Source organism: Fomitopsis serialis (assembly GCF_022376445.1).
Source record: "Fomitopsis serialis strain Sig1Antser10 chromosome Unknown B0H18scaffold_127, whole genome shotgun sequence".
Lineage (NCBI taxonomy): Eukaryota > Fungi > Basidiomycota > Agaricomycetes > Polyporales > Fomitopsidaceae > Fomitopsis > Fomitopsis serialis.
In genome coordinates this window covers 17,253-41,018 of record NW_025955087.1, presented here as the reverse complement: position 1 = coordinate 41,018, position 23,766 = coordinate 17,253, and the positions used below count along the sequence as shown (strand labels likewise).

General features: G+C 54.8%; 10 protein-coding genes across 10 annotated transcripts; 7 read left to right on the top strand and 3 right to left on the bottom strand.

The window, feature by feature from the left end:
* Window positions 1-1,859: 1,859 nt before the first annotated feature.
* On the bottom strand, window positions 1,860-3,020 carry B0H18DRAFT_1124569 (uncharacterized protein; the record flags this gene model as incomplete). The annotated part of the gene is made up of 5 exons (XM_048034889.1): window positions 1,860-1,997; window positions 2,050-2,210; window positions 2,261-2,601; window positions 2,658-2,805; window positions 2,864-3,020. The coding sequence occupies 5 exons, from the start codon at window positions 3,018-3,020 to the stop codon at window positions 1,860-1,862; spliced, it is 945 nt and encodes a 314-aa protein (XP_047887406.1).
* A 6,109-nt stretch (window positions 3,021-9,129) lies between these two features.
* Window positions 9,130-11,782, top strand: B0H18DRAFT_1087417 (amp dependent CoA ligase; the record flags this gene model as incomplete). The annotated part of the gene is made up of 17 exons (XM_048032166.1): window positions 9,130-9,291; window positions 9,362-9,416; window positions 9,544-9,570; window positions 9,620-9,638; window positions 9,689-9,718; window positions 9,772-10,099; window positions 10,148-10,268; window positions 10,321-10,335; window positions 10,388-10,434; window positions 10,485-10,564; window positions 10,617-10,650; window positions 10,702-10,831; window positions 10,883-11,084; window positions 11,143-11,236; window positions 11,290-11,317; window positions 11,377-11,564; window positions 11,633-11,782. The coding sequence occupies 17 exons, from the start codon at window positions 9,130-9,132 to the stop codon at window positions 11,780-11,782; spliced, it is 1,710 nt and encodes a 569-aa protein (XP_047887405.1).
* Window positions 11,783-12,098: 316 nt separating this feature from the next.
* Window positions 12,099-12,973, bottom strand: B0H18DRAFT_885407 (uncharacterized protein; the record flags this gene model as incomplete). The annotated part of the gene is made up of 3 exons (XM_048041073.1): window positions 12,099-12,606; window positions 12,675-12,847; window positions 12,905-12,973. The coding sequence occupies 3 exons, from the start codon at window positions 12,971-12,973 to the stop codon at window positions 12,099-12,101; spliced, it is 750 nt and encodes a 249-aa protein (XP_047887404.1).
* Window positions 12,974-13,403: 430 nt separating this feature from the next.
* Window positions 13,404-14,437, top strand: B0H18DRAFT_1039570 (uncharacterized protein). The gene is made up of 4 exons (XM_048030507.1): window positions 13,404-13,521; window positions 13,616-13,674; window positions 13,737-13,924; window positions 13,984-14,437. Coding segments are annotated over exons 1-4 (618 nt in total). The 5' UTR covers window positions 13,404-13,520; the 3' UTR covers window positions 14,354-14,437.
* Window positions 14,438-14,511: 74 nt separating this feature from the next.
* Window positions 14,512-15,898, top strand: B0H18DRAFT_1039567 (uncharacterized protein). Its single transcript, XM_048030506.1, has 7 exons — window positions 14,512-14,607; window positions 14,671-14,748; window positions 14,825-14,997; window positions 15,049-15,105; window positions 15,144-15,508; window positions 15,609-15,670; window positions 15,723-15,898. Exons 1-6 carry the CDS (start codon window positions 14,584-14,586, stop codon window positions 15,668-15,670), a joined length of 759 nt encoding a protein of 252 aa, XP_047887402.1. The 5' UTR covers window positions 14,512-14,583; the 3' UTR covers window positions 15,723-15,898.
* A 243-nt stretch (window positions 15,899-16,141) lies between these two features.
* Window positions 16,142-16,674, top strand: B0H18DRAFT_1124564 (uncharacterized protein; the record flags this gene model as incomplete). Its single annotated transcript, XM_048034888.1, has 3 exons — window positions 16,142-16,231; window positions 16,295-16,482; window positions 16,551-16,674. The coding sequence occupies 3 exons, from the start codon at window positions 16,142-16,144 to the stop codon at window positions 16,672-16,674; spliced, it is 402 nt and encodes a 133-aa protein (XP_047887401.1).
* Window positions 16,675-17,313: 639 nt separating this feature from the next.
* On the top strand, window positions 17,314-18,232 carry B0H18DRAFT_1124563 (uncharacterized protein; the record flags this gene model as incomplete). Its single annotated transcript, XM_048034887.1, has 3 exons — window positions 17,314-17,370; window positions 17,447-17,619; window positions 17,674-18,232. The coding sequence occupies 3 exons, from the start codon at window positions 17,314-17,316 to the stop codon at window positions 18,230-18,232; spliced, it is 789 nt and encodes a 262-aa protein (XP_047887400.1).
* Window positions 18,233-18,385: 153 nt separating this feature from the next.
* B0H18DRAFT_1124562 (mitochondrial carrier domain-containing protein) lies at window positions 18,386-19,660 on the bottom strand (the record flags this gene model as incomplete). The annotated part of the gene is made up of 5 exons (XM_048034886.1): window positions 18,386-18,443; window positions 18,510-18,885; window positions 18,942-19,303; window positions 19,369-19,474; window positions 19,528-19,660. The coding sequence occupies 5 exons, from the start codon at window positions 19,658-19,660 to the stop codon at window positions 18,386-18,388; spliced, it is 1,035 nt and encodes a 344-aa protein (XP_047887399.1).
* Window positions 19,661-20,938: 1,278 nt separating this feature from the next.
* On the top strand, window positions 20,939-22,212 carry B0H18DRAFT_1124561 (uncharacterized protein; the record flags this gene model as incomplete). Its single annotated transcript, XM_048034885.1, has 2 exons — window positions 20,939-21,443; window positions 21,500-22,212. 2 exons carry the CDS (start codon window positions 20,939-20,941, stop codon window positions 22,210-22,212), a joined length of 1,218 nt encoding a protein of 405 aa, XP_047887398.1.
* A 5-nt stretch (window positions 22,213-22,217) lies between these two features.
* Window positions 22,218-23,411, top strand: B0H18DRAFT_78833 (uncharacterized protein). The gene is made up of 3 exons (XM_048039251.1): window positions 22,218-22,606; window positions 22,701-22,830; window positions 22,896-23,411. Exons 1-3 carry the CDS (start codon window positions 22,315-22,317, stop codon window positions 23,272-23,274), a joined length of 801 nt encoding a protein of 266 aa, XP_047887397.1. The 5' UTR covers window positions 22,218-22,314; the 3' UTR covers window positions 23,275-23,411.
* Window positions 23,412-23,766: the final 355 nt, after the last annotated feature.

The following is a 23,766-nucleotide window of genomic DNA, read 5'->3' as shown; positions in this document are numbered from 1 at the left end:
ATTGACGAAGATGTTATATTTTCGGTCGACGAATTTCCTTGTTTGGTAATTGTGGCGATGTTCGTCGAATATCCTTCGTATTTTCGGCATACCTTCGGACTTCAAACATACTCCGAAACGGTTCTCCAACCAGGAGCGTTGTTCATTGCATGTTCGACAACCAATTCCGAAGTATTGTTCCCGGTGATGTCGGTCAGACTCAACTCTCGCCAGGTATCTCGAAGTTACAACCTGTCCCACAGCATCGCTTAGTCTCCGTAGCTGACCAAAAAAAGATACTCTCATTTTTGGAGCATCGCTAGGAAACCGTTCAATGACTGCAAGTGCGCGTGCTTTCGCACCACTAAAAGGCCAGCGTCGTCTGGAAGCCAGCTGTGGGCGGTACTTGGCTTCATTTCCGCTGCATTGAGTACTACATAGTAGGCATCTAGACTGCCGCTTCGGCCTTATCGTGGTGCGACGCTCTTCTGGGTCATTCGATGCTGCGAACGGAGAACCTCCCCCGTCACGCGTCCACCAGAAGGCGAGCAGAAGCCATCGGACTTGCCTGCAGGACACCATGTGAGGGTCCAGGTGCTCAGAAAGACGCGGACGTTGTCCTGTTCAGTGTTCATGACCTGCCCTCCATCCGCCCTCGAGCTATATTAACCCTCGTGCGTCGTGTCCTCCCCCAGTCATGTAACTCACTTTTTCTAACGGCGCCAGACAGCTGTGAGTAGTGCTTGCGTCGCGTCGACCGTTAGTGATACTGATTGCTTTCATGTGCAGCTGAGCGCGATGCGGTACTGGTAGCCGATAGCTGCCTGCTCGGTGGAGAGAAGACGGAGGCCCCGCCCCGGGAGGGGGCGGGGCTGGGGCGGGGGGAGAGGGCGAGCAACCAAACTACACCGCAACGCTGAAGAGGCCTACTAGGGTTCGATTCGACCCTCGTAGAGCCTTGCTCAGAGCAACACAATGTAAGTCTACCTTACCTCTGCACCGTAGGTGGAAGAGTCACTGATGCCCCATCCCTCACAGAGCTGGTGCCGTCAGCTCACCCCCCAATTTTGGGTGGGTGCGAAGACGTCGCCAAGTTCCGAGTATTTCTCGGTGATCCCGCGAGATCGCGCGATCACATAGGAGGCTCGATGTCAACAGGAAGATTTCTGCAGAAATCCCCAAGGATTTCCGCCGGATTTCCGGACAAGCAGTGCACGTCGCCAGACTGTCCAACAAGGACATTCTTGCGACTTCGCTACTACCACCGACTGAAGTATTTGGTTCGCCATGTACTAGCATGCGGGGGTGTTCGTATGATATGTGGACTTGCGTTGGTATACTTAGGTGGTGCTCATACAAATGAGTCTACTGCCGTTCGTTAAGGACACTCTGTCGAACACTGATGAGCCTTGTCCTGCTCGAGCGCAATTGAAGGTAGTGCACGTCGCACACCCGCCGAGAGATTTGTCTAGGAATGGGATGATACTGGGTGATATAATTCTCCCTAGGACGACAACCTGTCTGTCTTTATATAAGAACCATTTTGTATGGGGCCCTTTGCTTGTCCTCGGCGTAGCAGATCATGAGGACGGCGGGCGAAGCTCTGACTCGTGAGTCTTAATGGCACACTGGCGAAGAGCACATACTGTGTGCAAGAAAGCCGCTGCATGATCATCCATTGGAGAGACGAGTTGCGCACCGCCGACAGCGCCAATCTTTCAGTCGTAATGGGGCGTTATAATTACTCAAAGCACTAGGGGTATCTATCCATTAGCTAAGGCGAAGCCAACACTCTTAGTATACATCTGAACGAACACGAACAGCCAGCCTCATTCCTCGTGGGCGGGCAACTAGACGGGGACTCGCACAACGCCAACCAATCACGCCAGGAGGTTCAGCTCACGCTCCTCCTGCGGCAGCTCGTCATGCGCGGGGATGAGGCCAGGGACCGCGAAGAGCACGACCGCGACGAGCTCCGTCAGCGCAGACAGGGGGTACCACAGGTGTTCGTTCGATTGCTGCACCATCCCGCGTCAGATAGATTATGCGCGTAGAGAGCGTGGACCATACCTGAGCCGTGTTGTGCGTCGTCGCCGCGTAGAACGCCTCCCGTGCGAGGAGGAGCGCGGAGATCACGAGGAGAATGAAGATGCCGTATGTCTCACCGAGGGACGCGCGATAGGTGCTCATGCCGGTGTACTGCTGCTCGCCGCCGCCGCGCGGCTTCTTCGCTGGAAGGTGGTCAGAACGGGGTAACTGGGATGTGGCGCAGGGGACGCACCGAGCGTGCGCATTGTCGCGAAGCTGAACGCGAGGGCCTGCACGACAAGCAGGCAGGTAACGGCGAGGAAGATGTACACGCTGGCGCTGCGGAGCGTGGTGCCTGGTTCAAGTCTGCCTGTGTTTTGGCATTCGTGATGTCCACCTGAAGCGGGCGACTGTGTTAGGGACATGACGTAGGGAGCATAGGGGAACGCGGGACATACAACACCGGCAATGCCGATGGCGACGGCGGCCATCAGCACGATGCGGATGAGCGACCGTCTGCGAGTGAGGCGGAAGATGAGCTGGAGGGGCCCTGGGCAGTATACTAGGAAGGTGTCCATGTCGATGAGAGATTCTCTGTGCAGTGATGAGTGAGTGAGTTGGAAGGACTACTAACTCGTGAAAGAGCACACCTTTCAAGGACAAGGGTATAGGCTGAATAAAGAACACCGAAGAAACCTATGTTGTAGAGGACCTCGTAGGCGATGAGAACATTTTCGTTGGTCGCAGCTGCCGTCGATCCTGCTAACGCGGAACGCAGAGCAAACGAGACCACACGCACTGAAGATCGCGAGGTGAGTGCTCGTCGCGACGCGCTTCGAACTGGTAGGGTACTCACTGAGACAGAAGAGGCATAGGACGACGTACACACGCGTCCGTCTGCGGATGCCCTGGAAGATATAGAATGCTAGCAATGGGGCGTAGATGATGGTGAAGATGATCGCGCCGGCCAAGGATTCAATGCCATATGCTTTAGCGTAGTTTATGGACGACATCGCGGTGGGGTTTCGTGAGAGAAGACGGGCGAGGGGTTGTGGGGCGAGAAAGCGGCGGAAAGCGCGGTCTTATACGCGGACTCCTATGTGTGCCTGTGGCTTCTCATTAGTGCTGTTCAGTTAGAGCGCGCATGTCAGTCGCGTATTGGTCGCGCAGCAAGTTACGTGAAGAATAATACGCACAGAGTGTGTTGCCCCCGAGCGGACCAGTCGGAATGCATGGATGGGCGCGGCATTGCGCACGGGCGCGCAGCTGGTCGAGGAGCGTGTCAAAGTCCTCCTCGATCCCTGTGCTCGAGCCTCGGATTGATCGATCGTATTGCAGACTGCGGACCGCGGGGCTCGAAGCACAGCTCAGATCGAGGCGTTTGGTATGCAAAGGGCGATAGCACCGCGTTGGTTTGGCGGCGGCTGCGGACCTGTTAAAGCGCAGTTCAAGTTCCTTGCTCTCCGCTCAGTCGCTGCGCCTTTGCTTATGCACTAAGATACTTAGCCGCATGAGCATATTACGTGGTTGGCGCTGTGAAAGGTCCTACTGCATGAGTGCGGAGGCGAACTGAGTTACCCGCACGGGTCGATCGACGTCTTGAGCCTCGACGCGCTGTCGGTGCAAGTATGTAGTAGTGTATGGCCATGCCCAAATGAGTGGTTATGACCGACCGGGCATCGTGCCTGTGACCAATTGCAGGTCAGACGACCCGTTCAAAAGATCAATGTTCATACACCCACCTTCAAGTCAATGTGAGACGTCATTGCAATTGAGGTCTTGTTCTCGACGCCGCAGATGTCATCCTGCCTGATTGTCTTGCTAGCATCGATATTATAACATCTACGCGAGTCGTGACTAGTTAATAGAAGTGCACCATGCATAATCTCGACAGGAGTTGTGAGCTAGTTTCAAGTTAGGACCCGAGGAGACTAGTAAAGGCAGAAACCTCGTCCCCATTCTCCAGTCGGATCAGTGCAGAGCTCCGGAAGATGACAGGGCTTCATCGTCTCCGATGATCGAGATCACTCGTGTTATAATGTATATCGCGTATGGTGTGTAGTTGCGTGGCCTCCGACCGGAGGCAAGGGTACTATGCAAGGTCAGCATTACGACAGCGCTCTGCGCAGTGCGAGGCGCACTGACAGATATTTTCCATGAGATGGCTCATGATGTATAGCTATAGTCTCCAAACACGTTTCCAGCAGGCCATCCAATATGATAGTGTCGCATGCTGAGGTTTTGCTGAGTGGCTGTGAAGTGTTGAGTACTGTAAGTAGCAGGACATCTGAGCGCAGCGTCAAGGTATTGGTATTAGCGCTCGGTGATGTTTCGGTCCGAATTACTTATATTTAGGACAATCTGGGTCTAGACTCCTAATTATTTCCAGTACGTACTCAGTGTATGGATGCGATCTCGCCAAAGCACCACCGATTCGTCGTCACGCATGCTGTATCGAGGATACTAGGCATAAGAATGCATTCTTACGTGTTGTAAGGGACGCGTAAGCGTAAGCGCTAGCGCCGGGATACATCGCACGAGCGCCCGACGCTCGTCCGAATAGATATATTGTTTTCTTTCCTTTTCCTTTTCCTTTCTCTTTCCTGACTCGCCGCAGACTCGTTATAGACCCATTCCTAATCTGTACATGCTATGCTCGGAGTGGCATCGGAGTGGCGACCTGTGCCACAGCTTGCCACTCGTCCTTTGTTCTCTGACTCTTCTCGCTTACATCATATGCCTGGTTCGCCCGATTCGGTCCACGTTCACTCATGTATAAATACAGTACCTACGACGGGCAAATGCCCAAGCTTCGATACGAGGACGTTGCCTACTCACCTGTGTCCGCGTCCGACTATCGACTTCCCGTGTGTTTCCGACCTCGCCGACGCTACGCCCACCCGCGCCAACGCGCCGACGAGCCGGATTCCTCACATTTTTTGAGTTGTCCTTTTACTCTCGTATTTTTTGCTAATCTACGCGCGACGGCTTGATCACCCGTTCGCCGAAATTTTCGTGTTATTTGAAGGTACCCGTGATACTAGAAGCATGCAGAACATTACCGGTAATGAAGACACCTATCCGCAGGGAAGAACCCTCGCGGATGAGGCACGTGACGTCGGAGGCGACCTCGACGAACTAAGGAACGCGCTCCGAGCGTTCGAGATGGCGGGTGACTTCGAACGTATCCGACTCACCATGGACCGCGGGCAGTGCGGTCCACCGTCATTTATGGCGACTGACTCCAGAGTCGCTGACCAGCGAGACATCAACATTTGTGATGGGCTCGCTGAGGATGTTGAAAAGTCAGCCGCTCACGAACAACGAGCTCGAAGGGAGACTTACCCGGGTACTGTGACAAGTGCCGCGGACGTGTGTAAGTCGCTGTCGAGCTCGCCGCAATGCGATGCTCCAGTGCCACAGAGCTACATGGAGCGTCATGCTGAGTTACGCACTGCGACGAAGAGCAGTGCGTCATCGATCTCGCCGAAGAGCGATGATCCGAGCCCTCTCAGGCTCGGGACAATGCCGACTGAAGAAGTCGTGCATGAACTGGATACCAGTGTACGGAACGTTCCGAGCAGTCTGGCAGCAGACCTCGGAGAGTGGTCTATCATCCGTAACCAGATTGGATTGCCTGAAGGAAGCGATATGCTCGCGAATAGTACACGGCAGGGTCTGGAGGGCGAGGGGTGCCCTCTGGGACCAAGGAACACCGTGCCCTGCAGTGCAGGCAGGCAGAAAGAGGTGATGCTTACCGACATTCACAAACATCATAATCAATGTTCCGTGGACTGGTGCGATCTTGAGACGGAGGAGAACTTGCTTGGCAATATCCCGTTTGAATGTAAGCTGACATCGGGGTTACCTGAGCTTCCGGTGATCGCACCAATGGATTTCGATGACTTCGAGTTGTTGGTCAGCATGTATGGCAGCCCAAAGGAATGCACCATACATCACTACTCATCTTGTATGGATTCGGAAGGCGAGCACAAGCCCCGACTGGTGTCGTACAATGAACACTTCGTAACATTTGAAGCGGAGGGCGAGTCGAGCTCTTCAAATGGATTGTGCATTTCCGTGAATGCAGTGATCGTCGAGACTGACGACGATCATTCTGTGGGTAAGAAACGATCTGCGAATGCGAAGAAGAGGGTACAGCACGGCGGCCGTGACGAGGCACAGAAAAGGTTCCTGCGTGAATTCGTCAGAGGGGAGAGTGCGCCACCCGAGCACTCTTTGCCTCGGCATGATCGGAGTGACCGACCTTTAGACTCGCCAGATGGTGTCCAAGAACCACAGACTTCGCTGCGAAGTAAGTCTAAGAAGGGAAGGACAACCGCACATTTCAAACGCGAGGACTCACAAATTCCCGCAGGCGGCTTCTTCGGTGAAACTATATTTGGTGGAGGTTCGGAAGGAGGCGGTCGTCCTCCTGACCCTCCCAGTTCCGAAGATAACTCAGGATCGAGCTCGGATAGCTCAGATAGCTCGACTAGAAGCTCTATATCAGTACCTGGCCATGGATCAAATGGAGGTCGTCACCGTACTCCGAGCGAACGCTCACACCGTCAGCGACACCGCGCGAACGCCCGGCGGCTCCACCGAGCGATCTCTGGGATCAAGCTCAAGACACCGTTCATTTGGGATGGAAAGGCGGACCTAGACGTCTTCGACCACTGGGTATATGAAGTCGAGACATGGCGTGAGCTTCATGGGCTGGATGACCGGCTGACATTAAAGATAATTGTCAATTTTCTGTCGGAGAAGCCTAGCAAGTTCTTCATGCAGCACGTCGCGTTGCATCAGAACGAATGGGATTTGCGCACCTTGTATGAGGCACTGTTCGAGTATTGCTTCCCGGGCAATTTCAAACGCAAGTTGCGTGAGACCTTGATGGCTGCAAAGCAAGGTCAAGATCAGAAGGTCCGCGATTTTGTGCGAGAAATCGAGAGACTCTCCTCGCGTTTCCCGGATGTAACCGCTCGACAGCTCGTGCAAATCTTCTGGGCCGGTATTCATCAGTACCTTCGTCTGTACTTGATCGAGCGCGGTCTGGATCCCGAGGTAGCGAAGATTGACAAGTTAGTCAAGCACGCTAAGAGACGAGAAGATTCTCACCTGGCACAGTTGACGGAGAACTGCAAGCTTGGAGAGCCTGTACCGGAGATTCACTGGCAGAGCCAGTTTGGAGGTCAGGTTAATGATTCTCAGCTGTCAACACCAAAGAGTGATGTTGAGTCTGACAACAACGAGTCAGGAGCTGAGGCAGCTCAGATCGACGACGACGGCGGGGCAGATAGTGACGTACAGAGTGAAAACTCGCAAGAACCGCGACCTCAGCCATCGAAGAAGCGCCGCGAGAAGATGCGTCGCAAGGAGCATGAACGCCTCCGCGCTGAGGGCCGTTGCTTCAACTGTAAAGAGATAGGGCATCTGGCGCGAAACTGTCCTGAACGCGAGGAAATGAATGCACCATCCGTCGAAGCCAGCTCGGCACAAATTTTTGATGTTGATGATGTTGAATACCTCGCGTCTGAATTAGATTCGGAGATAACAGACTCAGACTGCGAGTTGAGTATATTTGCGGGCGTGGTTTCCACTGGCATACCTGCAGTGACCGACAAGCTCAATTCTCGACATGCTCACTCGAACATCCTGTACGAATACGCTCGACGTGATAACTCGGAGCTTGATCTGGAGGCGTGCTCACTGACGTGAACGCGATGACTCAGAGGTCTTCAGGGTTTTGTGGGGGTAGTGACCAGGGTGAAGGCGACGCGGCTAGGAGTCCCAAGATGGATCCACGAACTAGTTCGCGTGCACGCCGCCGCCGTCGCCGTCATGGTCGTCACAGTCGGTGGAGTCGCGATCTGCATCCTGAGAGCGTCGACGGCGCGATGTTCAGCGACCAGCAAGCTATCGATAGCGGACTCACCTCGCTCTTCCCTGACACTGCCTTCCAAGCGTCTGATACTGGTCATCCGCAGTGCTGGCACACCGGACAGGCGCAGATCCCGACCAATCCCCTGATTGCGTCGTCCAATTCCCCTTGCCAGGTCCGCGTCCATATGCAGACTGCATGTCAGAAGGGCCGCGAGAACGTGAAGGCCGCGAAGGGCAGGACGGACGCACCGCGCGACTTCGAGGACGCCGACTCGATTTTTCACTATTGAAGTGATGGCGATGGTAATGACTGACGCGTCGCGCACGCAGATGTACCCGGCGCTCCTGAAGACTTGTCAAGGACAAGTCTTGGAGGGCGAATGTAAGGGACGCGTAAGCGTAAGCGCTAGCGCCGGGATACATCGCACGAGCGCCCGACGCTCGTCCGAATAGATATATTGTTTTCTTTCCTTTTCCTTTTCCTTTCTCTTTCCTGACTCGCCGCAGACTCGTTATAGACCCATTCCTAATCTGTACATGCTATGCTCGGAGTGGCATCGGAGTGGCGACCTGTGCCACAGCTTGCCACTCGTCCTTTGTTCTCTGACTCTTCTCGCTTACATCATATGCCTGGTTCGCCCGATTCGGTCCACGTTCACTCATGTATAAATACAGTACCTACGACGGGCAAATGCCCAAGCTTCGATACGAGGACGTTGCCTACTCACCTGTGTCCGCGTCCGACTATCGACTTCCCGTGTGTTTCCGACCTCGCCGACGCTACGCCCACCCGCGCCAACGCGCCGACGAGCCGGATTCCTCACACGTGTTGTCCTCAGGAGGCAAACTTGTAAGTATGCCGAGAAGATCTGCAATGTAGATGGGATCGGGCACCGGGACATTATAATCAAATATATACTAGTATGTGCGCGGTGTACCAACACATGAGTGTTGTTCTGCGCGAATCAGTACGAGCCAACTCAGAGCTTGCCACACTGAAGTACTCGACGTTTCGACGACGCGTGAAATTGCCTGAGCAGTGTGAGCCAAGCCTGAGCAGGGCACATTGGTTCCTCCGTGTCCGAGAAGCACCTGATACCACTCTCAAATCGGCTTTACAGATCACCGATTCACCAAGGCAATATGTTAAGCAACACCCGGGCAACACCCTGCAACACCCTTGCCGTCGACACGTCGACCTCGAGTTGCTCTTTCTCCCTCGAGACTGCACCCAGAATGGCTGAGATATACGGTACCGGAAACCTTGCGCCCATCCCAGATGACCTCTCCATCGTGCAGTTCATGCTGGATCACCAGCATTCGACGCGTCCAGTGCCACCGAATCATCGACCCTGGTACATTGAGGACGAGAGCGGCAGGAAAGTGGAATATGACGAGGTGAGCACTGATACCAAGTTGAATATCCCCTTCGCGCCGAAGCGGATGAACCTGATTCAACTGTTGGCAGGTCAAATTCCGCACGAACGCGCTGGCCAACGCCTTACATTCAAAATGGAAGCTTGGTGAGTCCCGTCATACGGTAGCGCTCGGTGCAGGTCTTCATTCTAGTATTCAGGCGAGGATGACGCGGGTGCGTGTCTCTACTCACCGGATTGACACCCGCTTGACAGTCGTTGCGACGTCGTCTAGTCTGCATCTTCAGTCCGAACCACGTCGGTGAGTACACCTCATACTTGACTGGTCCGTGTGCTCACCGAAATGTAAGACTACCCAATTGTGATTTGGTACGTCTTAAGCTGTTCTTCCGAGTCCCACCTCCTGAAGGAGACGCCAGGGCCGCGTTCCGCCTCGGTGCCGTCATCACGTCAGTATTGTCCCCATTCAAGCATCCCTCCTTGACTGATACCCCCTACACAGCGCTACGAACCCTTCGTACACGGCGGAGGAGCTCGTGCACTCACTGACGACGACCAAGGCAAAGCTACTCGTCGTGCATCCCTGGAATCTTAGCGTCGCGCTCGAGGCCGCCAAGATCGCGAAGCTCCCCGCCGACCGGATCGTCCTGCTGGAGTCACTTCCCGAGAAGGAGAAGGCTGCGGGAGCGCAGTTCGCGACGGTGCCGCAGCTCGTCGCTGAGGGTGCGAAGGCGAAGAAGGCGTTCACGGAAAGGAAGCTCAAGAAGGGTGAGGCGAAGACAAAGCTCGCGTTCTTGAGCTTCTCTAGCGGGACGACGGGGCTGCCGAAGGTACGTGCTTCAGATGGCGCTCGTGCCAGAAGCTGACCGGCGTTGAAGGCTGTGAAAATCCCGCATTATAGCGTGATCTCGAATGTCATCCAGATCGCGTCTTACTGCCAGGCGGACACCCTTCCACCCCACCAGCGGAAGATAAGACCTGGGGATGTCGGCATCGCGGGTCAGTGCGCTCATTGACAGAGAGTCGGCGAGACTAACATTTTTTGCTGCAGTTTTGCCGTTCTACCGTACGTTGCGCTGCCCACCATAGCCGATGATACATACCTGACGGTCCCTCAGATATATATGGGATCGTGGTCATCATGCACTTCGAGGCATTCTACGGAGTGAGTGTGATCACGTTTGGGTCGAGTTGGCATAGGCTTACGTCTCGCAGCAAACCGTAGTTGTCACGCCGAAGTTCGACTTCCTCGCGTTCCTGAACAGCATCCAGCGTCATCGCATCAACTTCCTGACGTATGTATACTCTCGTTCTCGCGTACCGCGTCTCACGAACTCTCCTATTCAGTGTCGTCCCGCCCATGATCGTCGCTCTCTGCAAGGTGCGCTCACCTCTTGTCGTACCATACGCACATGCCCACAGCGACTCGCAGCACCCCGCCGTGAAGAAGTTCGACCTCAGCAGTCTGCACTTCGTTGCGAGCGGTGCGGCGCCGCTCTCCGCCGAGCTCACCCAGCAGCTCGCGAAGCTCTTCCCGAAGGTGCGGATCGGCCAGGGCTACGGTGCGCTCCCCCTGGCCTTCCCAGCTTGCGACCGCCTGACATTGCCTTGAGGTATGACCGAGACGAGCACGGTGATCGCGTTCCCGCAGCGCGAGCAGCACGTCTGCACGCCCGGAAGCGCGGGCCGGCTGCTCCCCGGCGTTGTCATCAAGGTCGTCCGCCCGGACGGGAGCCTTGCGCCCCGCGGCGAGACGGGCGAGTTCGTCGTCAAGAGCCCGTCAAACGCGCTCGGGTACCTCAACAACGAGAAAGCGTCAGTCGTCGCTGTGCGTGCGTGGTGACTGATGTACTGACCATGTGTACCCTGCTAGGACGAAGGAGACGTTCAGGGACGGATGGGTCCACACTGGCGACGAGGTATATGTCAATGATGCGAACGAGCTGTTCGTCGTGGACCGTATCAAGGTTTGTAGGCACTTGTTCCTAGTTACCCTGTCGTGTTGACCTCTCCTTGCCAGGATTTGATCAAGGTCAGGGGCTTCCAAGGTCGGTCAGAACCTGTATGTACCTTACAAACCTTTGCTTACCCGTTTTGTCCGCCATAGTCGCGCCTCCGGAGCTGGAGGGCCATATCCTCGAGCTCAAGGACGTGTCCGACGTCTGCATCGTAGGCAAGCCAGACGAGTACAGTGGAGAGGTGCCCTACGCGTTCATCGTCCCAAGCCCTGACGCGCATGAGCGGATCAAGAAGGACCCTGCGGAGGGAGACAAGATCAAGGCTGCGGTCATCAAGGTCAGTCTCGCTTGCCGAAACTACTGGGCGCTGAGCGCTGGACGTCGTCGTACTCACTACGGTTGCAGCATGTGGCGGACAACAAGGTGCATTTCAAGCGCCTCACGGGCGGCGTCGAGTTTATCGACGTGATTCCGCGTAACCCGAGTGGGAAGCTCCTGCGCAGGGTGCTGCGTGATCGCTTGCGCGCCCAGCAGGCAACTAAGCCTAAGCTGTGAGGTCGTCTGTTGTGGACGCTTAGAGTGGACCCCCGCGATGATCACGATCGATTTCGTTTATTCGAGATACCTGAGGATTTGGATTGCGCTGTCTGCAGAGAATCGTCCTCGCGTCACGTTTGTTCTCAAAATCATAGTACGGTTTTGCAAAATGGTGTACATACCCGCTGTTTCACTCTCGCTCAGAACATCTCTCGAGACAATTGTCGTTGATAAACCGAACATTGCGAGAGCCACTACGCGGCTCGAGGTCATGGAAACAGTATGGTCAATACCAGTACTTACGTAGCTGTAACGTTTGCTGTCGAACCCCGGCTTAGAAATCACCCCAACCGTCGTTGATAATAGTACTAGATCCCCATCCACCGCCAGTAACGGTGGCGCCCCTCAACGTGCGGCTGCCTCTGCGTGCCTGTGCGCCCATGTACTGCCCCTCCGTTCCATCTCGAAGCTCCTTCTTGGCCTTGTCATAGTCCTCCAGCGCAATGCGGACGTTATCATATCCTCCGCTCGATCCTTGACTGCGCACTTTTTGCCTGATCGCAGAGATGCGAACGGTCTTCGTAAGACCAAGCTGCGCCCCTTCCTCTTCCGTCAGGGGGGAACCGCGCTCGCAGATCTTCAGGCATGCCTCCCAGCACCAACCATCGAGCTGGTGCTTGCTTGCTAGTGCGATCTGCCCGGCGAGGGTCGGAGCATCCGTACGGATATCTTTCAGATGCGTGACAGCGAGATCGCGGATGACGTCGAACTGCCACTTCATGGCAAAACTGAGTACCGACGCCCATGCGCCAAACGGCATGTCGTCAACCTCCCACATTTTCCTGTCGAGACGTAATGAGCGGACATAGCGATGACACTAGTGATGACACTCATCGAGAGAACAACGAACTTGGGATACAAACACGACAGGAATCGCTCAAAGTCGACGGCGGCGGTACCTTGCAGGTGGATGGGGGTATCGTCAGATCGCCCTTCGTCCGAGTCGAGCGAGAACATGTCAGAGAACACTGGGGAGCCTCGCTTCAGGAAGAAACGGTGCACATTGAAGAGCACGTTCTCAGCCTGGAAAGTACATGGTCTCAGGGTTAATGAAGACGGATGAATACCCCTTGTATGTACCTGAAAAATGACGTTCCCATCCTCGAGATAGAAACGTTCATGCCTTCGAAGCGACTCTGATGTAGCCATGGTACTCTTCTTGCGCTTCGCAGTTTGCATAGTAGTGGCAGGAGCTAGAGGAGAACCATGGGGCAAAGGACCGCTCATATAAGTACCGTCAATCCAAGTTGGCATGACAAAATACCGGCATTGAAATAAGGTTCTCTTTAGAGCTATCCTCTGGCATGCGAACGTGTGAGATGAGACTCACGTGCTGCTGACCGTCAGACTCACTGGAACCGACAGCCCTGCGGGACATTTCCGGCTCGTCCAGGCGTTCGGACGAACATGCAGACGATAATAGCATACTTATAGAGACTCAGAGAGGTACGTTGCGGCTAAGCATACGGACTTCTCGTCGTCTCGAGACTCGGAGTCGAGGGCATTTCAGGCCACGTGACAGAGTACGCTTATTAGCGCTCATTTATTTCAAGCTGCTCACGCTGCGAACTACTCGAACATCTACTGCATGCACCCAGAGTTGTACTACGTTGAACTGTGAATCCTGTATACACTGTCATCTTTCTCCTGTCCTGAGATACGTACTTGAGATCAAAAGATCCAGTTGCCTTGAACTAGTTAAGTGTGATGATTTCAGCGCATTGTCCGATCGCGAGTCGTCAGACATGCGTGTAGTATGTACGACTTTGCTCACGGCTATGAATGCTGCAGTGGCCTCTCCCCATCGGCACGAGCGATTCTATCTTGGAGACGGAACTGTCGTTTTTCAGGTGTGTCTACTGTGGAACCGTGCCAAGCCATATCGATGCTGAAACCATTCACTGGCATGCAGGTGGAAGACGTGCTCTTCAAGGTCCACAGTTACTTCTTTGAGCATTACTCAAAAGGTTTCCACGACATGTTCCTGTGCCAACCTACCGAAGGAGTGCCCCTAGAAGGGAGCGCCGATTGCGTGCCCATCGTACTTGAGCAGACCAGTGCGTTGGATTTCGAGCGGCTATTGCAGGTGTTTTATCCAGAGTGAGTCCAGTTCATGCATGGAGGCTTCTTCACCCGGTGAATTATGCTGTTGTACACAGTGCGTTTCATGCCTGGCAGCTAGGAGCCACAGACGAATGGATCTCCGTTCTTCGTCTCGCACACAGATGGCAGTTCGACAGCATTGTGAAACTCGCAGCGGACTGGCTGCCTAGCTACGCTACTCTGGTAGAGCAAATCGCTCTAGCGCGGGAGTTCAATCTACCCAACATCATCAGACCTGCGGGCGTACAGCTGTGTGCTCGAGCCGAGCCTTTGTCTCTTGAGGAGACAAAGATACTGGGTGTGGACGCCGCCCATATTATATGGTCATTGCGCGAAGGATATAGGACGAAATGGCAGAATCAGGCGGTATCAATAAAGGACGAACAGAAGATTACGGAGGCTTTCGCGGCCTTGGACAAATCATAGGTCGCGTGTTGTGATGAAATGTCATTGTTGCTCCTTTCTTCTGTAGCAGGATATCTCAAATCATTGGCTCTGTGATTTTGGCACACCAGTGACCGAATCCGTGAGTACAATTCTGACGATGATAGATGTTCACAGTTGGCAGAGATCTCCAGAGATAGGCTGAGCACTGCGACCTTCCGAACACGTTCCAACCTGCTGTCTCCCCAGTTGAACTTCATGTCATCAATAGGATGTGCGTGTGTCAGCCCGCATTGGTGGGCATCGGACCGTTCCGTCTTATAAGCTTGTACCTCTGCGGACTCATCACTCGTTCTCAGGCCGTATCCCTCGACTGTCTCATGGCACCCACGAGACACGATCAGTTCTACTTCGACGACGGGAATATCATCTTTTTGGTACGTCGTTAGAACCAACACTGAAACACCGTGGCGTGAATACTCATGGATGGCGACCCGATCATCGAACTTACAGGTCGAGGATAAAGTCTTCAAAGTCCACCGCTACTTCTTGGTCCGCGAGTCGCCCGTCTTCCGGGACATGTTCTCTATGGAGTCGGATGAGGGGCAGTCAGACGACAAGCCTGTCCTGCTCGAAGGAACGAACAGCCTCGGTTTCGCGAGCCTATTGGCATGTTTTTATCCACGGTATGCTCCATGATACACAAGTGACCAGTCGTACTGACAATGAGCATTCAGGATCATTGGACAAGTCGATTACATGCTAGCCGAAGAATGGGCTTTAGTCGTCGATCTGTCAGTCAGATGGCAGCTCGACGCCATCCGCGAGCTAGTTGTGGGAAGTTGACGAACATCGAACATCATTCGTCTACGCTGGCGGTGCAAGTCGCAACGGCACGCAGACATAACATGGAAACGTGGTATTGGCAGACATTTTTGAAGATGTGCGAGCGCGGACGCCCAATTTCCCCTGAAGAAGCCGAGCACTTAGGTACGCTGGAGACCGCCCGGATCTCGGCCATCCGACAGAAGTTGCACAGAGCGGGGCCTACTAAGGACCTCTCTGTATTCGACCGTCTAACAACCATCAGCATCTCTGTTGCTCAGAGAGAGGCTATCAGGGCTGAGCTTGGTCTCCCGGCAGAGGACCTCCTGGAGGACCTGGACTGGTTGTATGCCCTTCAGGTTGACACGTGGCGTGCGCCAACCCGCAAATCATACCGCCTTCCATGTTCGATTGATGTAAGAATGCCTAGGGTGTCCTACGTTCTCATTCATTCACTGACCTTGCTGCCCAGATAACACCATGCACAAGCGCTATGGGCTTCGACTTCACAGAGCCGAGGTGCGCAATGTCTAGCCCTGTCATTCGCCGTACCGCACTTGTCGTCTCATCATATCTCAACGAGCAGCAGTATGGCCGTTATCTGCATGTGTACACTGGTTCACGCGTCTCCGTGGAGCTGAATTCGAAGTGATTGCGCACCCGTGTACTACATGATATCTATCTGTCGAACTTGCATTGTCTCTCGTTCATCTATTCAGGCCTAGACTAGGCATACTTCTGATCCCAATACACGCTGACGCTATATTCCGGGCCCGTTGTGGACCAAAGACGACCGGCCGTATTGGATATGCAAGGGAACCTTCTCACGCAAGGCTTCGCGATTGCAACTTGATATGCATGAAGTCTTGAGGATGGTATGTGTGTACTAGTAGCTTCTATCTGAACTGTATCGGTGCACGACGCTCATATGATAGTACCTTAGGGTCGTTATATGCATCCGATCCGTGACTTGCCTTCACATCCACACCCCCATTACCTGCCGCGATGCTCAAAGCCGACGGCGATGAGACTGCATCGATCCGGCCTCGAAGGCATTATCGTTTTTACTTTCAAGACGGCAATGTGATCTTCCAAGTGCGTCAGGTTCTGATACTTTGATGATACTAGCTGTGGCATATCACTCATCCGGGGTCGCAGGTGGAAGACGTCCTCTTCAATGTGCACCGTTACTTCTTTCAACAATACTCGAGTGCCTTTGAAGGCATGTTTCTCAGCAAGCCTGTCGAGGGAGAGCCGCTAGAAGGCAGCGCAGATGAGAATCCCATCATACTCGGACAGATCAGCGTGCAGGACTTCGAGCGGCTTCTTTGCATAATGTACCCTAGGTCAGTCTGACCTCTCTTGTCCGTACAGCAACTACTACGAGGATACTGAACTTAGCGCCCCACCCCAGTGGATTCGCGCACTATGAGCTCACAACAACGAACGAGTGGACGTCTGTCCTCCGCCTCGCTCACATGTGGCAATTCGACAGCATTGTGAGCTTTGCGGCGAAGCGACTTCCTGAAGTTGGTTAGACAAGAATATCCGGAGCGCGCGCAGGTTGAAAGAATTGTCTACTCTGCCCACGGGAGACTATGAAGTTGCCACTTTGGCGGACCAAATCGCGCTTGCACGGCAATTCGCTCTCCCGGGCATCATTGGCCCCGCAGGCAAATAGCTGTGTGAACGAGACGAGCCCTTGACTCCGTCGGAGACTAGGCGGCTGGGAACAGTTGCTGCATACGTTATAGGGCACTTACGCGAGCGCACAGTGAGGAAAGACCGGCTCATACTGACAACGCTGACTGGCATGCCCGAAAAAACGATTGTACAGTTCTTCGAGGTATTTGACACTATGTGAGCCTAGACACGATTAATGTGACGGCACAGAGACTCAGGCTGTATAATGTTCAATATCCGAGAGGCATACTCGATGGGGATGTGACAAACACGCAGTTCGGATTACCCCGATTGGATTCATGAGAAGGCAGTCTGGCACCAATTATGGCATAGAACGCTCAATGCTGCATCCCCCCGTACACGTTGTGTACCTGCTGGACATGCTCATAAACCTTAGATGCCTCAACACATTCACATCGATGGCTGGTGAGGCGTTTAATCCTACTAATAATCCGAGTCGAATACCACCACATTCAACCTCACTCAACATACCGATGGCTCCCAGTAAACACGACCGCTTCTACTTCGACGACGGGAACGCTATATTCCTGGTACGTTCAACGAGCTAATAGTATCGAGGACGCGCACACTCACCGATAGCGACTTGATTGTGTCTCCTGTCCGCAGGTCGAGGAGACTCTCTTCAACGTCCATCGCTACTTCCTCAAGCGTGATTCACCTGTCTTCCAGGACATGTTCTCCATGCACTCCGACGAGGGGCGTACCGATGACAACCCGATCCTGCTCGAAGGCACGAAAAGCGCCGACTTTGCGTGCCTGCTCGCATGCCTTTATCCAAGGTATAGTAGCGGTGTCCATCTCGTCGAACGTTGAATGCTTACGACATATGGTAGCTCCATCGGGGAGATCGATGTCCTGCAGGCCGAGGAGTGGGCCGCTGTCCTCGACCTCGCAGTCAAGTGGCAGTTCGACAGCGTGCGCAAGCTGGCTGTGAAGCAGATGATGAGGGTTCACGTCGACTCGCCTACGCTGGCGCTGCAGATCACGACCGCGCGCAGACATCAGATGCACGACTGGTATCTCGACGCGGTCTTGAAGATGTGCGAGCGCAGCCGTCCGATCTCTCCTAGCGAAGGAGAGCTGCTCGGGCTGCTGGAGACCATCCGTATCTCTGCCATGCGTCAGAAGCTGCGTCAAGTCAACATCGTTCCAGGGTATCGGGCACCGCCGCCGCCGCCGGGGAGCCATTCGATATATAGCACCATGTCCACGATCGACGTACCTTACCATGAACAGCTGAACATCAGGACTGAACTTGGTCTTCCTGTGGAGAAGCCTACACCTCGAACAGAGAGCGAGGATTTGCTAACTTGGTCGCCCACCGGGTTTCAGTCAATGCCAGCGTCTAGGGCACCCTCTCCTATACCCTATATTCCCGGCTTGTATGACTGAACTCCCGCGATCTCGACCTATCTGTCTCCGAGTATCCGAATCGGTCGTGTATAGTTGTGGGCTCGTAGAGCCCGTATGGCACACCCCGACTCTGTACCGAGTGTCAATCAGGGCTTCTTATCTTACACATCTCTGGGCCTAGCTACGACAGCGTCAATGTAACGAGTCTTGACACCGTCGCAGATACATCCGCACAAGTGCGTGTTCGATCCTAACAGTGCGAATTCAGTGGTCAGCAACCACAGCGAGAACACCATGCGTCCCGCGACCCACGTACCTCTGCTTCACCATCATCGTCACCCCCTGGTTCACGAACCCCTTCACGATCTGCGCCCCAAGCCCATCATACAGCCCGCACCACCCGCGCCCCGGCTCCGCACACGCCGTGCGCCACACGTCCACCATCGTCGGCGCGCTCTCCCCGTCCACCGCACCCGACCTCTTCCGCCACGCCTGCACGCGCACCTTCGCGAGAACGAGCGGGTAGAGCGCAGCCAGCGCGAGCGCGTTCGCGCACGCGCCATCCAGGAAGGCTCTGAGAGACTGAGTGGTCGCGGAGGAGGAGGTGTAGGGGAGGCGGATGCGGCGGAGGAGTTGAAAGAGCAGAAGGGTGAGGGCGGGGGTTAGGCAGAGCGGGAGGGTCGGGGCGAAGCCTAGGAAGTCCGAGTGTCAGACGTGGTGATCACGGTGGATGGGCTGCGCGGCGTACCCGCCCAGAATCCCGAGACTCCTTGCTCGGCATAGATCCCCCGCGCGACGTCGCAGAGACTGAGACGTCCCGCCCGCTTCTTCTCCTTCGAGTCGGCGGGTTGTTCCTCCGAGTCGTCTTCGTCGTCGGCACTGCTCTGCAAGCGCACGGTGAGCACACTGAGGGGAGTCGAGACTACGCGGCTCGCGATGCCCGCGATCCAGCCCACTGCCAGTTCTGTTGGCACGCCGAGCAGTACTGGCGCGGTCGGCGACGTGATGGCCTTCTTGAGCGTGGCGAGCAGAGGGACGGAAGAGTCGCGCGAGGCGCGTCTGCGCGCCACGAGCGCGTGTAGTACAGTGTAGAAGTAGAAATAGAGGAAGCTGTAGTTATGTAGATCGGCAGGTTATTCGTTCACTGAGACGCAAGTAGAGAGAATACGACTCACTTCGAGAGTACCGTTGACGCGGTATCGGTCGCCAGTCCGTCATACAACCCAGACAGCCCTTGCGTGTTGACGATGTGCCTCAATATGCGGAGAGCACCTCTTAGATCTTCGCAGCAACGTTGAAAGTAGTCGTCAAGCGAGACACGGCGTGATGCGCACCTTTGAGACGAGGATATCTAGTTGTCTGTGCTCGCGTTGCGACTAGATCCAGAGGATACGAGATGGCGTTCGCTGATGCGCTTGCAAGTGCTCCGGAGCAGGCCTGAACGAGGGGAGGTAGTGCAGATGTCATGGTACTGTTATATGACCGCGACTTTTCGTCGGATTTGCTCGCCGCCGATCCTGTCTACTAGGCTACTAGGTAGTCTACGCAAGTATGAGATCTGAAAATATGCCGTGAGTGTTTCGAAGTGGACGTAGTAGGACGGTACGTGCCTACGTGCTTATCCTTAGGCTGATGTGTGGACACGCTCCCCGCATGACGTCACGCGAATCCTCGCATGCCTCTTTGAAGTTTGAACGCCCTCACATGACGAAGTTCGAACGCGTCGCCTCTCAAGTTGTTGAACCTGATGTAAGTACTCTTTGGATACTCCAATAACATGAGTGCTTGAATGAGGGATCGGTAACGAATCGTAACACCCTATGGCTCGCCGTACAATGTGGTCTATGAATTTGATGACGAACATTGAATCAATGAATACATACAGAGAGCGACTTCTTCCTCCTGGCCTTTTACAGTAGTTCAATTATCCTCACATAGCTGCTAAGTAGATGTCGATGAATGTGAGCCACCGAAGAATGTTCTCGATCGTTCTGGAGTCTAACAATGGGGTGCTGAGTCATGCCCAAATTCAAACTCCGACGGCCCTGGGGTATTATACCGTCGATCTTTCATTGTTCTGCCCCTCTCTGTTGTCTCTTGCAGTCATCATGGAGGTGCCAGTCAAGTTCCGTTTTTTGTTCAACAACCGAGTCGTTCTCAAACCAATTTTACGTCCATTCCTTCCTGGTCGGATGTCAATCATTGGCTGTGGGCGGCTTACGACGTTCCCACGGACGATGCTTTTCTCGTCTACAGCGCCGACGATGGCCAGGAGGCCTTCGTAGGTGACGACGAAAGCCTCAACAATTGTTATATTCAGTGTCTTCTAAGCAAACCGTGCAGTGTCGAGTGTGCATGAGATGCGTCGACGGTGCTGGAGGGGCGTTGGTGAAGGTTTTGTGGATGACACTGATGCTGTGTTGGGAGTTCACGGAGGTCGCGTCGTCAAGATATCAGTTACTTCAAATCGCTTTTCCACCTTCCTTTCAACGAGCCGAGCGAGCGTCGGTCGGCCACTCCTCAACTGGTCAACAACAACGATCCCGGGGCCCTCGATGCTCCTGGAACGCAGTTCGTGCAACGTATATTGGCCGATCCGTACAGAATGCTCGCGCACAGTGACAGTTTATCAGTCCAAGAAGCTCCGCTGCGGCTGCATTGTGCCCAGCTCCTTCGTGGTCCCGACGGTGCGCAACATGCAATTGGTCTACTGACGCTGATGCGGAGACAAGCATCCCCATCGACATGGAAGAAGTCAGTGGAGTCACTTTGGACCACTTCACAAACCGAGCCGACCGCCGTCGGGCTCGCCGCCAATCTTGCAGCCCGTATCCCCCTCCCGCGTACGGAACGCACCATCGTGACCGCCTCCTGCTCACGTCGAGCCCGCCACCTCAAGTTTTCACCGCCGAGAGTCTCCACTGCGACGTCAGGCCAACCTCGCATTCCCGCCCGCCATCGCTCGCTCGCCGAAGTTCCTCTCTACAACAGCTCAGTTCCCGCAGGCAAGACGACGCCGAGACCGATCTTCCGTCGACGACACGAGCATACGTCATGCTCCAGCGTGTCGTAGCCCGCAACAGGCAGGGTCGTGCTCACGACGAGCACATCCCATCGCGCTGCCTCGCAGCTCTTGCAAGTGGCGAGTCTCCGAACGGCTGCGTGTCAACAAGACCTCAGTCACCCCCGACAGGACCTTTCACGCTCGCAATCGTGCACGAGTGGACCCAACTCACGCCCAACCCAACTCGTCCGCGAATCGCTACGCCGAGTTCTCCCGTGCCCCTGCTCACCCGCCTGCTGCAGTGGACACAATGCAGCGACGCCAGACCGCCACCCTGAACCGACTCGAGATCATAATGGCGCAGCCCGACGAAGACACTCCTGACATCCACGTCCGCCGACTCACCTTCATTGGTGTCCTTACCTGGGACGACCTCGCGGCCCACGTCGCTCTGTTCTACGACATATCCCATCCCCTCGTCAGCTTCTCCTACTCCCGGCACAACACCACCCTGCCTTCATACTGGGCGTATGAAGGCCTGGAACAGGCCCGTGATCCGATCGGGCTCGCTGACATGCTCCATGTTGCGTATGAGATGGGGTCCGTCGAGTTCGCAGTGCTCTCGGCGATGGCGGGCGGCGGGCATGCCATCATGGGGTTTGGCACCCTGCGATTCAGCAGTGCAAGGACTGTCTTACCTGGCATCCACGCACACTCTGCATATACGGTGGCTTCGATCGCGGAGTCAATTGCTCTACGACACACGGAGGAGTTGCGAGAGTCTATCGCCCGTTCTGGGATTCGGCGTGTGCGTCCGACAAACAGAGCTTTGCAAAAGTCACTTGTTCCAGGAGCTCCCCAGGTCCCCGACGCGCTCGGTCACAACGCTATCAGCCAGAATCAACTCACATCATCTACCATGAATGACGGCACACATCGTACATCGACCATTCACGACTCCGTGCGTTCCGACCCGAATGCAATACGCTCGACCCCGCTCGACCCGCCCTCGTGAATCCGTTCCCAGGCCGCGTCTCGTACGATCGCCAGACCGTCACCCTCTGCACCAGCCACCACCTCCCAGACCGCCAACGGGCATCATCCTTACGTACGCAGCATGGCTCCGAGCCCCGAGCCCCGTGTATACACACAGACGATAAGGAGCACTCAAGGCGCCAGCCCTCAAGCGTCGGGTCCGGCGCACAATGGGCACCACAACGAGCTACGTCGTTCGGTTCTTCGTCCTCGGGAGACTGACGTTGACACCAATACACCGTTTCGGCAGGTCAATGGTCGGTCGGCCCCTCATACTAGTGCCGACGGAGGGTGCGACCGGAGTCGTGCACTTCGCCGCCGTGTACAGATTGCTTACCTTCGCGACCTGGCTAGGTCGATGGAACTGGGACGTCGTGTTAATCGTGAGTCGAATCTGTTAGACCTGTTAGATGGAGCTGATGAAAATGGGGTGGATGCTGCGCTAGGTGCGCACAGGCGTAGACGTAGTGTCTCGCCTGTTGTTCCTCCGGTTCGGAGGCGTGAGGAGAGAGGTAGGAGTCGTCGAGGTGAGGACATCTCCGTGTACGTGCGGGAAGACAATTTGGAGGCCGCCGGCTCCGTGGCGGATCCGTAGGTTGTGCGTTGCTCGACAAAAGCACAGTATACCCCCAACGAATCTTTGACTTTGCCTTTGCCAGACAGTTTTTTTGTACTTGTACTTTATTCCTCTTGTTCGGACTACTTTTACTTTTCTACTTCTCTTCTGTTTCCCTTTGACGTTGACCTCGTTCTTCTGAACTATTTATCCTGGTCGCATCCTCGATCAACGCGTCAGGACGCATTGTCGAGCGGTGTGCACGGACTCCTATTTATTACGTCTCCCCTTGTACTGTATCTTTCTGTGAAAGCCTCTCGTCTATGTATTTATTCCTCTTGGTGGCTGAACCAAAATGGCGATGCCTTTCTCTTTGCTTCCTTCTCTCCAAGCCTGTCTCTGTCTCCTCCCGTTACCAGTGTATCAGTAGTGAAACTAATCCGTGGCACCGGTATGTCTTGTCGTCTCATGGCAGACGATCGCTGACTCGATATGTCATGTCTTGACAGCGTTGTTCCAATAGCATACCTGTTGCCATACTTTCTGCGTGAGTGTGATGAAATCTGCCGACTGTTCCGCCCCGCCTCTACAAGGCTACCGTGCAAGTCAAGCAAGTTAACGTGCCCTGCAAAATCTTCGCGAACCGGGTGCGTGACATATTAAGCTCTCGACTCTTCTGTCAGACTAACTCGCATAGCTCTTGTCGGCAAACCTAACAACCCGTGCATGTATGCTGTCAGCGCTGCGATGATCTCCGCCCTGCCTGCTTGCATCTGTCAAGAGGAGTCCGCGGGTCCGAACAGGCTTTAACGACGATATGTACCATTTGATTGTACTGTGGGCTGTGCGTAGGAGCAATTCTTTTGCACGCATATTTGAGGGCACGCTCTGCATACTCTCCTACAGCGCTCAGCGAGGTCTTTCGAAGTCTCTTGTTTGCGCTCTAATCTCCGGTCTTGCGACGGACGTTGCAGCGCT